General features: G+C 34.4%; 1 protein-coding gene across 1 annotated transcript; it reads left to right on the plus strand.

Annotated features, from left to right (window-relative positions):
- Nucleotides 1–281: 281 nt before the first annotated feature.
- On the plus strand, nt 282–11,823 carry LOC102608497 (protein MICRORCHIDIA 7). Its single transcript, XM_015525554.3, has 20 exons — nt 282–1,028; nt 1,911–1,985; nt 2,104–2,138; nt 2,226–2,304; nt 4,299–4,391; nt 4,493–4,577; nt 4,982–5,057; nt 5,738–5,866; nt 7,350–7,448; nt 7,576–7,677; nt 8,105–8,266; nt 8,345–8,440; nt 9,518–9,569; nt 9,656–9,767; nt 9,852–9,925; nt 10,016–10,464; nt 10,632–10,729; nt 10,830–10,893; nt 11,211–11,333; nt 11,423–11,823. The coding sequence occupies exons 1-20, from the start codon at nt 638–640 to the stop codon at nt 11,507–11,509; spliced, it is 2,481 nt and encodes an 826-aa protein (XP_015381040.1). The 5' UTR covers nt 282–637; the 3' UTR covers nt 11,510–11,823.
- The last annotated feature ends 1,772 nt before the right edge of the window (nt 11,824–13,595 follow it).

Here is a 13,595-nt window from a genome sequence, read left to right on the forward strand (position 1 = left end):
AATCCTAATACGTGACAACGTGAGGGCACATGCTTTGACCTTTACACCCTCAGCCAATAATGATTTCATGAAAAGTTGGTGTGAAGATTGAAAAATGCCTTTCTGAAGGAATAATTTGTCCTTTAGAGTGGCTATATATGTCTTTTGACAAAAAAAAAACGCAGTGATTGTTGTCGTTACAAGTGCAAATACAGTTGTTGGTACCTTTTCAGTTTTCACCAAGTTAAAAAGCCACGCGCCCCTGAAAGCGAAATAAATACAACTATTAAATCAATAAATTCTATACACCATCGTCTCTCTTTCTCTTTCTCTCTCTCGCCCCTCCCTGCTTCCGCTTTGATTTGATAGCAGTTTTCACGACGCGCCGCTTGTGCTTCGGCTTCCGCTCTCACCGCGCTACCTACACTCTTAACCAAAACACTCTGAGCAGTAATATTACGAAAATTTGGTGCGCACCGAAACTACAAAACCAGTAACCACGCATGACACTTGCACATTTGTCCATACAACTAGAAGCAAAAGAGCTCTCTCTCCTTTTTATAAATTGATTGAAAATCAAACTCTCCTCCCTTTCGTAAAAAATTGAATCTCTCTCCGACTTTCTATTTTCTACTTTCTTCTTTGAAAATTAAAAATCATGAATGTGAATGTGAAGCGCGAAATTCTAGAAACTTGTTTAACCACAGCGGAGCCAAAGCAAAACGACAGCGTTTCGAACAAACTTGTTCCGTTTATCGAACTTAGTAGCAGTAGTGAGTCGAACTCGGGCTCCGACTCGGACGATGTCAACGAGGATGCTGAGGGAGCGGGGGATAAGAGTGGTCGGCCGAATAAGAGAAGAAAGATGCCGCAAGATTTGGAAGTGGTGTTGCCAGTAGGGTTTCTGGAGCCACTTCCGGCGCCTGAACGTCTTCCAGGGGCGGCGGGGAACGATAAGGCGGTGAGCGTGGGATTGCAGAGTTGTAAGCAGTTTTGGAAGGCTGGGGATTATGAAGGAGCTCCGTCTGGTGGTTGGGAGTTCTCCACTGGTAATTTCATCATCAATGTTTCTCTTCTTATGTTTAGCGTAATGTTTATTGCTTGCTACTTGTTTATGTTAAGCTATTAAACTTGGTAAATGTTAGCGAAGTACAGCAGTCGGTTTGACCAAGAGCTAGAAATTGTAGTAAAACAAGTTCAGTTTGTGCTTGAACCGATAAGACAAGATAACATGATTTGATGCTCAAAATGTGCTTGATGAGTTGAGTAGTAATAGTGTGAATCATGTTGTGTTGGTAGGTGGGCATATGTGACACAACAAATCGGTGAATTAACTATCTGTTAAGTGTTCTGTTTTTTCTTGGTAGTAGAAAAGTGCGGAAATGAAAAGTAAAGTGAAAAAAAAAAATTTAAGCATGAAACTTTTATCAAGTGTTAGATTATGGTCATTTTGTTGTTCAACAAAAACTTACCAAGGGATACAAGATGAGGAAACTAGGATTTACGTGGTTTGGGAATAAAAATATATCCATGAGGCAACAGCACATGCTTCTTCACTAAATAAACAATAGTAGTAATACAAGGAGGATTTGTTTTTCTCCTCCAATTATGCCAAAACATGAAACGTGTAGGGATTACTTACAATGCTGCTAGAAGAACGGTTGTTCCACCTAATGCATCTCCAAACTTCTATTTTGGACACATTAGCAACAATGCTTGCTCGAAGGAATTAACTAAAAGAATTTCATTCCTTTAGTGTCGTATTTATAATTAAGTTGTACGCCCTGCATCATGTTGCTACCATCTTTGGCATTTTCATCATGTTGCTACCAACTTTCTCTACTATGAAGATTGGCCATGAAATTAGAGATCGTATGTTTTTCTTTGGTACATATTGCGGCCATTATCTCATATCTCTTCTGAATGAGCAGGTGGCATGGATCATGTCAGGGTTCATCCCAAATTTCTGCATTCCAATGCAACCAGTCATAAATGGGCTCTTGGAGGTGAGTTTATCAATCTGTGTACAAATCTTGATTATATATGTGTTTTTATTCAATACGTTATTCTTGGAGTCATTACCGGTTTCTTATTCTTCGACTGACTTTTTGTGTTTCGTTGCAGCATTTGCTGAACTATTGGACAATTCATTGGATGAGGTATTTTGTGTTAAATACTTTACATGTGATGGAGGATGTGCATTTTCTTTCTCCTGTGCCAATAGTTTTTCTTGCTTTTGGTGGCAGGTATGCAATGGAGCTACATATAGTAATATAGATATGCTTATAAATAGGAAGGATGGAAGCAGAATGTTGCTGATAGAAGGTATTTAGCATTCCCTCCTTTTTAATCTTGAATCCAGGCTTATTACTATAACCATGTAGTCTGTCATATTGCAATATCATTTTTGCGCTTTTGAAATGGGAAAGAACACCAAATTGTTATATAACTGTGCTGCCCTATCTCTTTGTTGGGGTCATTTGCATAGAACAGAATAGTTATCTTTTCGAAGATAAGATTGAGGGCCTAGTTGCATTAAATTCAAATTCACCTTTTGACATCTCTATGGGCCTTTGATTCTAAGGATTTCAAAGGTAATTCTTTCTTTTTATTTGTTTGAATTCGGAAGGGGTTTCAAGCTAGTTGATATGGGTAGATGATAGTGGAAACACAAGAGAAAAAAAGAAGCACAAAGTTTCAAGGAGAAAACTTGGACAATTTTTTTAAGATGAAGATGATAACGCGTTTATGTTTACAACTGTTTAAGTACTCTAAAACAAACCAATTCCTACAGTCTTGAGGTATTCGCAAAGATAAAAATTACTTTGCTAAGCAAACAAATTGAAACAAACGGCATTGAAATCCACGTTTCCTACAAAAGTACACTAGGTGGCAAAAATTTGAATTTGAAGGCCAAAATAATGGAATTTGACCAAAATCTAATGTTGTTTCTTTCGATCCCTTACTGAAGCAACTTCAATGACACTTATTTGCCTTATTCTGACTCCGGATATCTGCAATATCAGCAGAGGGCAGTTCAGTTTTCAGGACAGTGTGTTTTTTATTTTTTATTTTTTAAAATACACAGATATTCTGATTGCTTTTTATTGCTTTAGGTTGCCCCTTTAGGGTGATTCGTTTAGGTGCTTTATGTATTCCTGAGCCAGTTCATTATTCCACTTTTTCAATAAATAGGTTCAGCTTCTTATCAAAGAATGTTTCAAGTTATTACTACTGTAATCTGTTCTACTTCTAACCCACTTCACCAAGATCCTAAATGCTTCTGAAACCTTAGGGATTGGTTTGTGTGATATTCATTGGTGGCTGTAAGTAAACACCGGTCAACTTTTATCAGAAAGCTCACATACCAGTGTGAAAAGGAAATTAAGACAAGGTGAGGATGGACGGAGGTGGATGGAGTATATCCAACTACCTCAATGTCTTTGTATATGGTGTAGTGATAAGCATATTGATGTTTTACCACTTAAAACATTTAAGTTCTTCAGCTAGCAACTTCTGTGTGTCATTAAATAGATCTTCTGAGGTTTATAGTTTCCAACTCTCTCTGTGACATTTGAACTTCTTAAGGGTAATGCGCATGATGCTTTCTAGGGATTGCCTTGTTAAACATCAACAAACTCTATTTTGTCTGAGGCTTTATATTTTCCAATTCTCTCTGTGATATGTGAACTTTCTAAGGGTAGCGGGCATGATGCTTTCTAGGGACTGTCTTGTCAAACATCAACCATGTGTCTTTCATGATTACCTTTTGTTCCATGTGATTTTTAAACTGCTTTTCTGAGTTATTTGTATAAGAAGGTAATATTGTTTTGTTTCCACAATACAAAGCATACTGGCTGCGGTGATTTCAGATTGCTAAAAGAACTGCTTTGTGAACTAAGAGACTGCTGCAAAAGTAAAAGACGAATAAGAGAATCTAATATTGCTACTCAAATAAGATCTAATATTGCTCTTTTTCTTTTATTTATTTTTATTTTTTTCAAAATTATCAATTTTCTTGGTCTTTTCATATGTACGCGTGTGTGTGTATATGAGCATGGTTATATGTGAATATTAAAATCTGATTGTGTCACAAAATTTCTTGTCAACTATTTTGAGATTGCGATGGTTAATCTTTATCTGCATATGTATTTTAGAGTTTAACATTTCATGTCAACTGTATGGTCATATGGATTGCTAGCTTTCAAGGGTGCTAGAAATGTTTTTATTTTTGGACGGTTTATTTTCCAATTCAAAGATGTTGCAGTTGTGTTCTAATTTGCCATCTCTTTGGAGTTTTCATTGTATTTGCTTTGCAGATAATGGTGGTGGCATGAATCCTGATAAAATGCGGCACTGCATGTCCCTTGGTTATTCTGCGAAAAGCAAAGCAGCTAACACTATTGGACAATGTAAACTTCTACTCCTTTGGTGGAATTTTATTTTAATTTTTTTTGTTTTTTCAAACCTGTTTATTTCTTAGTTGTAGAAATTATATATATCCTTTAATCAGATGGCAACGGATTTAAGACAAGCACCATGAGACTTGGGGCAGATGTTATTGTATTCTCATGTTGCTGCGGAAAAGATGGAAAAAGGTTTGTCTTTGGTCTGTTTATATTATGTCTTCTATGCTGCTCTTTGAGTGCCTTATACAAAGGCAAGTCTGTCCCACCTTTGTGAATTGTCAGCATGGCTAGTGGAAACTGTGTTTCTAATAGACAAACATTGAAAGATCTTCAATCATGTGAAAAAGAAGATGAAGGTATTGTGTGAATGAACTACTGTTTATGTACCGTTTTATGTTTTAAGATGTTACTGAGACCAGAAAATGGTTTATAATTTCTGGAAAATTTTTATTTTGTGAGACTTTCACGAAGTAAACTCTGGGTTCTAATTGTTTATTCTAAGTTTCAACTGTTTCATATTTTATTTGCTAAACCATTTGCATTTTCTTTTTTGTTTGTTCTGAACTAATTGAACTTTTTGCTGTTGCTTTTAGCCCTACACGGAGTATTGGATTGCTGTCTTACACGTTCTTGAGGAGCACGGGAAAGGAAGATATTGTAGTGCCTATGGTAATGACAATTGAAAGTTTTAATGTGTATTGGAGTAGGTCTCACATATTCATCATCTATGTGCAAGTTCTTGTTTTCTATTTGGATTAATCAATTAGTTTTATACAATCAATGCCTGCAAGGTTTTAATGCTTGCAAATATGACATATATGCGTTATTAATCTCTTTTGTCTGTTAATGAAAAAAAAAAATTATCTGTTTTCTGGGTGTTCTAGTGACTATTTATTTATTTATTTTGGCATTGGAGTTTTACTTTTCAGTGATAATGTGGGATGTTGTACCATGTGTGTTTATGGTTGACATTGGTTGTTAGCCTGTGATGCCACACCGTCTACATTTTTGTTGTTCGTGATATTAAACCATCTTTGGTGTTTTCCTTTGAAAAGGAAAAACCGTGAAGCACCTGATTTTGGGATCTATTCATCACTGTCTGCTGGTGCTTGATTGTTAAATTCACTATTTGGGTTGTATGGTATACTTTCTGAAAATTCATAGTTTACATGATTTCATGGCACATAATAATGAGTAGTAACCATTTTTCTGCTCATATACCATATCCCTATTACTAAACTTTTTATTGGGTTGATTTTGGAATGAGGTTCATTTAGTTTTAAGTTCCTACAGAATCTGTGTTCACATTTAGTGCTATTGACTCTTTCTTTATAAATTGAAATGAATAGCTGGACTATGAAGGGAGTCAGCAAGAGTGGAAGAAGATAATTCGGTCTTCTCTCGATGATTGGAACAGAAATGTGGAAACGATAGTCCAATGGTCTCCATTCTCCAGTGAAGCAGACCTGCTTCATCAGGTGATTTACTATTTTGTGTAGAACAAAGTACATGTTATGATATGTAAATGTCTTCTTAATTCCTCTTCTTAATCAGTTTCAAGCTATTGTTTTTTGGTTGGTGAATATGTGTTAACTTTTGACTTGAGCTTAAGTTGATAGGCAAGAGCCGACGAAAGTATTTAAGCTTTCATGTCTCCTCATGTATGGATCAAACACAACCCAACCTAACCCAACCATAAACATAATGACAAACACAATTTTTTTTAATATAAAAAAAAACTCAAAGTTTTAATTTAACCAATACAATAGTGGAAATCAAACACAATGGCACTTGGTCAACCCGCTATAATATTACGTGAAGTTATTACTTGACCCAAAAGTTTAAGATGATATTTAAGGACCCAGAAATAGTATATAAGTTTTATCAGCACGAAATATATTTGAATAAACACAACAAGAATATATTTAAAAACGTTAGGAATATATTTTAATGTGTAAACTTCAAATGCCCACGTCAGTTGGACATGCGCTTTTGATTCTATGATTTATCTTGATCTCAAGCTCTGTAGTTGTAACCATAGGAGCAGTTTGGTTTTTGTGAACAACTTGTTCATTTTTTTGTAAATATTCTTATAGATTGATTCATAAATACTTCAATATTGAGAAATAGCTAAGAAAAATAGGAAATGAAATTCGCATGCTAACTTTTCTCGGAAATTCTGCAGAGTAATGAGGTTATATGAATTGCCTAGCACATTTATAGTACCTATCATTTTGGGTTTATTAAACAGCTTTACAGAGATCCGTTTTCACTTATATTATTTTTTTAGTTCTGAGGGTTAGTAGGTTTCTGATGTCTAATGTGTTTGGCAAGTTTTTCTGCAAGTAGTTTGCCAACTACAGGTTTGTGATTATGATGCTGTGATTGTAATTGTTGATTCCCTGGCAATCTCCTGATCATGAAATGCATTGGTTTTATTTATTTTTCAAAATTTCCCATAAACTATATTTGTGTAATGTCCAATGTTAAGTTTCATTTTGATTTTCCAAATCAAGTTTATTCCTTTAAATTTCTGCTGTAATCTAATTTGTGGGGTTTCTGCTGAGGACATGTCTATATGACTCTTCTAGAAAGATGTCGGTATAAATTCTTTTTTTATCCTGCACTTTCTAATTGAGTCAATCCTTGTGCTCGTATGGCCAAGCTTAAAATGTTCTCGTGTTTGGATTGCTGGTTAATTATTAAACTTTGACCATGTAGCTTAAATAACACATGTGCGCACATGCAAAGTGTCGCATGTTTTAATACATTGCCATTAAGTTTGCACTTTGCCTCTGGTATGGTTTGTAAGTGTTGCCAATTTGCCATTGCTTCATTGTGGTTTAGAGCTAGGTTACATAATTGCTGGTTTTTATTTTTCTTTTTTTGGGTTTTCTTGCCCTCTATTGTTGTCGAAATATGATTATTTCTGACTTGGTTGTTTCTTTCTTTACTTTGTAGTTTAATCTGATGAAAGATCATGGGACACGCATAATTATATACAACCTTTGGGAGGATGATCAGGGACTTTTGGAACTTGATTTTGACTCTGACAAACATGTGAGTGGGCTATCTCCTTTGTCTAATTTTGATTGCTTTTTTTTTTTTTTTTTTTTGGTAGCTAGATTTGAATTATTTTCTGAACTTTTCTTGTGAGAGTTAATTTCCATGATGTATGATTTGGCAGGATATCCAACTCAGGGGGGTTAATCGAGATGAGCAGAATATAAAAATGGCACAGCATTATCCCAATTCTAGACATTTCCTGACTTATAGACATTCATTAAGGGTGACCATTCCAGTTTATGCTTTTGCTTTATCAATATGATAAAATTTTCTAAACTTAAAAGCGGAAGTAAATAACACGACTGTTTGATAGTTTTCCTGTATAATTCCTTAATATTTTTGTTTAATTCTAGTCACTACATTTGACTAGGGGTATGTTTGGAATCAAGGTGCTATGGCTTTTAATCGACAGCTGTTGTAGAATGAAATTACTACTTGTGGAATATAAATGGTTGGGTAGTTAATAAATAACAGCTTTCAAGTAATGTTGGATGTGTACTGAACAGTTAAGCTGCTGTGCTTCAAAAATTAAGTAGAACTGCACTGGATTAAGAATGAATATGAACAAGGAAATCAATGATATGAAACAAAAAAGGGATTTCAGTTCTTTGATTCGTATTCTTATAACATGTTCCTCTGTCAATTCTCAGAGTTATGCTTCGATTCTTTATCTAAGACTTCCTCCTGGATTTCGGATCATTATCCGGGGAAAAGATGTTGAGCACCACAATATAGTGAATGATATGATGTTGTCTAAGAAGGTTACATATCGGCCACAGCCTGGAGCTTCTGGGATCCCGACAGATTTACATGTAATGCTTTAGTGTAGATTTTTGTGTTGCTATTGGATGTGTTAATTTGATATTGACTACTGCAGCTGTTTTCATCAGATGGCTGTAGATGTCACTATTGGGTTTGTGAAGGATGCAAAGCATCACATTGATGTTCAGGGTTTCAATGTTTATCACAAGAATCGACTCATTAAGGTTTGTTGTGCTTTGATTTCTATTTGGTATGAAATGAACTGTTAGCTTCTTGGTAATGTAGCATTTTTTACCCATGAAGAGTTCCAATTAGAACTAATTCCTTGCTATGCATGCATGTGATTGTGTGTGTTCGGGTCATGGTTTACAGTATGATGAATAAAAAGTTATGATTATCCGGTTGTTCTCTGCACTGTTGATTCTGCTTTGAGTGTTTTGGAGTTATCATTTGATGGGCTATTGACATAAAAACAAACTGAGTTTGATTGAGATAATTTTTCAAACTTGTTATCATTTTTGGTTAGATAACTTAAACTGATTTGTACTTTTGTTTTTTTTTGGTTCCAAAGATTTAGTAGTCTTTGTGGTGGTTATAATCTGTTATAAGGTTGTCTACGTTGTTTATTTGAGTTAAATTTACTAATATATTTGAACCGGGTTCTTATGTTGCTTTTGTATGATTGTGATGGTGGAGATGAATGGCCAATATTTTTCAAGATTTTGATGTATTTGACTTGTTTTCAAATGTAATTATGTACTCTCTTCCCAAGAAAGTAATATGCGCTGTTCATCTAGTAGTGTTAGGGTGCATTTCCTCTAAGCTCTCATCTTTCAATACTGGGATGTTACTTAATTTTTATCTTTCAAAAACATCACATACTTTTCTTTTCTAAGACTATCCTTGACATTTTCACACCAATCTTTTATCCCAATTTTTTTCAAACTAGGGATAGGTTAAAAACTCAAATTCTGCTGAGTGGAAAATCTGTACTTTTTAATATTTCTTTTTCTTATTAGAAGCAGATGTTTTAGAAGACTTCTCTTTGCATCCTATTAGATGACATCTTTCTCATTACTCATTAGCTGCCTGCATATAGGAGTTACTATTTGTTGTATTAGCAGGGGGAATGCAACATTGAATAATCTCTTGGGACTTCAGCGGTTGATACTCCTAGAAAAGTTTGCCATAAATTTAAACATCCTTAGAATTTGGAAAGTTTTGTAGTTTACCTGACAAACTATTTGGTTTTCCAAAATGTTTTTCAATTGTTCTTACTGGAAGCTGTGATGTGGTTTCAGCCGTTTTGGAGGCTTTGGAATGCTTCGGGAAGTGATGGTCGTGGGGTTATAGGTACTATGTTTGCACTAAAGTCTCAAGTTCCTCTTAATAATCTTACTTGAATTTTCACCCCTGATGCATTTCATCACTGCTAATAGGTGTCTTGGAAGCTAATTTTGTTGAACCAGCCCATGATAAGCAGGGGTTTGAACGAACTACTGTTCTTGCAAGACTTGAGGCACGTTTAATACAAATGCAAAAGGACTACTGGTCTGTGGTGCTTTAGTTTTTAGTAGTAGCTGTTTGTTCTGAGTTCCTGGGTTGTTTTTGAGGTTTTACTCCTACTTTATATAGGAACAATAACTGTCATGAAATTGGATATGCTCCAAGACGTTATAAGAAATATATAAAAGATTCTTATGACAGAGGTATATTTTTATACAGTGTAGATTACTGCTGCACTTGATAAAATCAGTTCTTGCAGTTTCTAAGCCATACTAACATATCTCGATCTGTAGAAATCTCTTCTAAGAAGAGTTATCCCTCAAGGCACAAGATAACAGATTCATCACATTCGGACAAACATCAGTTGCACTCAAATCAGAGATGGGAAGGAAAAGACTCTAAAAGATTACCTGAAGCATCAAATTATGGAGATCGGAAGGGACATGAGTCCAGCAAAGGCAAATATAAGATGAAGACTCCTGTGAAATATAGAGAAGGGGCAAGTGTTTCTGAGCCACTGTCGCCTTCTGCAGAGGATGCCAGTGATGATGACATGCATGTTATGGTAACTGCTAGAGGGGCTAATGGCAGTAGTCAAAAGATATTAGCTGCTGAAAAATCTTTTGGGAAAGATGGATTGCATAGGACTCATCCGTCTGCATGCTTGGTAGACAGTGAATCTCAGCAAGATGGTGCTTCTGGTGGAAGTTCTGTTCGACCATTCATGCCATCACAGTCAAAGGTTATCTTCAAACTTTATTCCTCTTCAGTGTCTCTCCTCTCTTCGCCCGTGTGTCTGTAGGGGTGCTTTTTGTTCTGTGGATTGTCTGTCAGTGTGACAATGTGTCACTAAATTGAAGGGTAACATGGCTGTAGATAGGTTTCTGATCGCTCTTGTCTAACTCACAGGGAAGTGAAGTGAACTACCCTGAGCATTTCCTTTCAGACTGTAGTTTAGGTGCTAATCTAGGTCAGTTGAAGCAAGAGAATCACGAATTAAAGAAAAGGTGGGTTATTCTGCCTTTCTGAAACTTTGAGATTTGTCTAATGTTTGTCCTTGTAGTTCATGGCTGCATGTCACGTGCATTTTTATCTTTCTATTTCTAGGTTAGAGAAGAAGGAAGGAGAGCTTCAAGAAGAACGAGAAAGGTGTAGATCACTTGAAGCTCAGGTATGTGCCATTACTCTTTCAAATTTTATCATGCTGTATCTATTTAGACCTTTTGTCAGCAATGACTTGTACCGTGTAGGTATTTTTTGTTTGTCCTTGGTATCGTGGACATACTATAGGATCTGCATTTGGCTGTTGCTGTTTCTATCTAATTTTGTGATATTTTGAGTTGGGGTTGCTTGGGCCAAAAGTAGTGATCAACATAGAAATATATTTAGCTGCTTTGCACTTGTAGTCGGTTTTTCATATGGAAGAAGCTAATAAATTTGTTGTTTCTCCTTTTTTTTTTTTTGAATTTCTGCCTGGTCAATTGGCAGCTCAAAGTGATGCAACAAACAATTGAGGAATTGAACAAAGAACAGGAGAGTCTAATTGATATATTTGCGGAGGAGAGGGACCGACGAGAGAGGGAGGAGGAGAATTTGAGAAAGAAGATAAAGGTTAGTTCTCTCTCCTTCATGCACTTTATAATTCTCTCCGAAACTCTAAATGGGACAAACTGTGTGAATACTACTATTATTACTTGTAGGATGCCTCTGATACCATTCAAGATTTACTAGACAAGATTAAGTTGCTTGAAAAGATGAAGACTCCCAGTATCAGAGCTGGACACTGAGGACAGTGCCATCTTCATCCACTTGTGAGTTCCTGCATCGTGATTTTGTTGTTATCTTCGATCCTCATGACTCTAATATAAAAGGTAACTTAAGCATGCTAGGTTACCAAATGTCTTTTTGTTGTATGTATGCTACCATTTAACTCGGTGTAGAATTCTAGAATAGGTTATGTGAAAATGTGAATGACTGATGGAGGCTTTAGCTGGTAAATAATTAACTTTTAGCTGGTTGGCACCATTGCCAAATTTTGTGTCAATGTTGTAATTCTGCATTCTGTCCATTTAATTACAGTAGCTAGGATTATCTTCCAAAACTAGTAAATGTGTTGTATATATGTCTTTGCTATTGCCAAGGAAACTTGTATGATCAGTTTTCGCAGTGGCATCTATTCTAATAATACAAAACTTACTATTAAAACGCGGGTGTTTTTTATAATCTAAAAATACAAATGGCATTTTTAGAATCTGCAATTAAACCTGCCCCCAATTAATTAACGAGATGTTTACTAAATTTATTAATGATTCCTGTAATTTTACTCACATATCTTGTTTACTAAAACTCTTCATCAATAATTTAAAAATTAGCATATGGCATATTACAACAAGGGAACTCGTCTCGTCTTAATTTTTCATGAGAAAAAATTTTACTAAGTGTGCCTTTAAGGATAAAGATACTTTGAGTTAAAGTGGTTGTTTAGTCCTTATATTTTAAAAAAAATATTTAGACATCTTTACTAACCGTTTAGTTTTTATACTTTGAGTTAAAGTGGTCGTTTAGTCCTTATATTAAAAAAAAAATGTTTAGACATCCTTACTATTAATTGTATTATACTCATGTTCTTATTTATTTTTTTAGCTTTTACAATAATATTCATAGGGATATTAGTGAAAAGAAAAAAAAATAAACTTATCAAATCTGCCTTAAAAGTAAAATAAAAATTACTAAAAATTAGTGTAAAATATTTTTTGTTATTATTTTTTTAGGATTAATTTTGTAAATTAATTTTTGTATAAATAACTAATTAGTAAGATTTTTGTATGGGTATGTAATATTACTTAAAAGTTTACTAGTATTAATTTATTTATAAATAATAATTAGTAAGATAGTTGTGATGGTGTGGGAAATACTGATTCTTTTAAATTGATATTTATTGATTAATTTACTAATAAATAGTTCACTTTTTTTTTGGTAAATTAATTGATGTCAAGAATATTATAATAAAGATATTATTGTAAAAGTAAAGAAAAAATAAAGATAAGAATACAGGATATTTAAGAATTAGAGTATTTTGAGATATTTTTTCAAATATAAACGCTAAATAGATATTTAAACCAAAATATAATGATTAATAGGAATATTTACCTTATCTTTAAACACTACTTTACGGTGTACATCAATGTAAGTAGATTGTAACCATTTAAAATTAACAGTTAATGAAGTGTAAAATGATTGTAATTTTTTTAACCCGTGAAAAGCACTCTTATGTTACTTAAAAAGTTGACGCATTCAAAATCGTTCGTTTGGTTAATAAGCAAGCACGTAGATGCAAGGAGTATATTGGGTAATTCAGGATATTCTTCAAAATTGATCGGTCGTCAAAATTTTGTGATTCGTCATTTGCACCAATCGTGCAATTCTTTAGCTCCTATTCAATAGTGCCATTTGTATTGTACATTGAAATGCCAATTGTACTGTAAATTGTTTTAATGAAATTTTATATGACTAGAACAGGTGTCACCGTGCAACTGCTCACACAAGTTTCCTTTAGAAACAACAAAGACAAATACACAACAACCAATATCCGCTCTTTTACAGTTAGGTTGGAGGACTATTCAACAATTATTTTCTGATACTTTCATAAGCCTTATAATGAATGAAATCCTTTTTAAAAGGATTATACACCTCTACACTTTAAATGTAAAAAAGAAAAGTGCATCCTCAATGTTAAATTATATGTGACGCATTTTTATTTTTTAAAAAGGAAATTAAGCATTAAAGTTTAGTGCCACTAGGATTTTAGCTCAGTGGTAAATCATTACTCTTAAAGTTAAGGACTATGAGAGCTGTGGTTCGAGTTTTCATAAA

Source organism: Citrus sinensis, chromosome 4 (genome assembly GCF_022201045.2).
Source record: "Citrus sinensis cultivar Valencia sweet orange chromosome 4, DVS_A1.0, whole genome shotgun sequence".
Lineage (NCBI taxonomy): Eukaryota > Viridiplantae > Streptophyta > Magnoliopsida > Sapindales > Rutaceae > Citrus > Citrus sinensis.

Bases quoted from the DNA above. Each gene is read 5' to 3' on its own strand.
- LOC102608497 (XM_015525554.3), top strand. From the start codon at position 638: ATGAATGTGAATGTGAAGCGCGAAATTCTAGAAACTTGTTTAACCACA. The intron at 2,139-2,225 runs GTATTTTGTGTT...TTTTGGTGGCAG, and splicing joins TGGACAATTCATTGGATGAG to GTATGCAATGGAGCTACATA. The intron at 10,730-10,829 runs GTGGGTTATTCT...TTCTATTTCTAG, and splicing joins AATCACGAATTAAAGAAAAG to GTTAGAGAAGAAGGAAGGAG.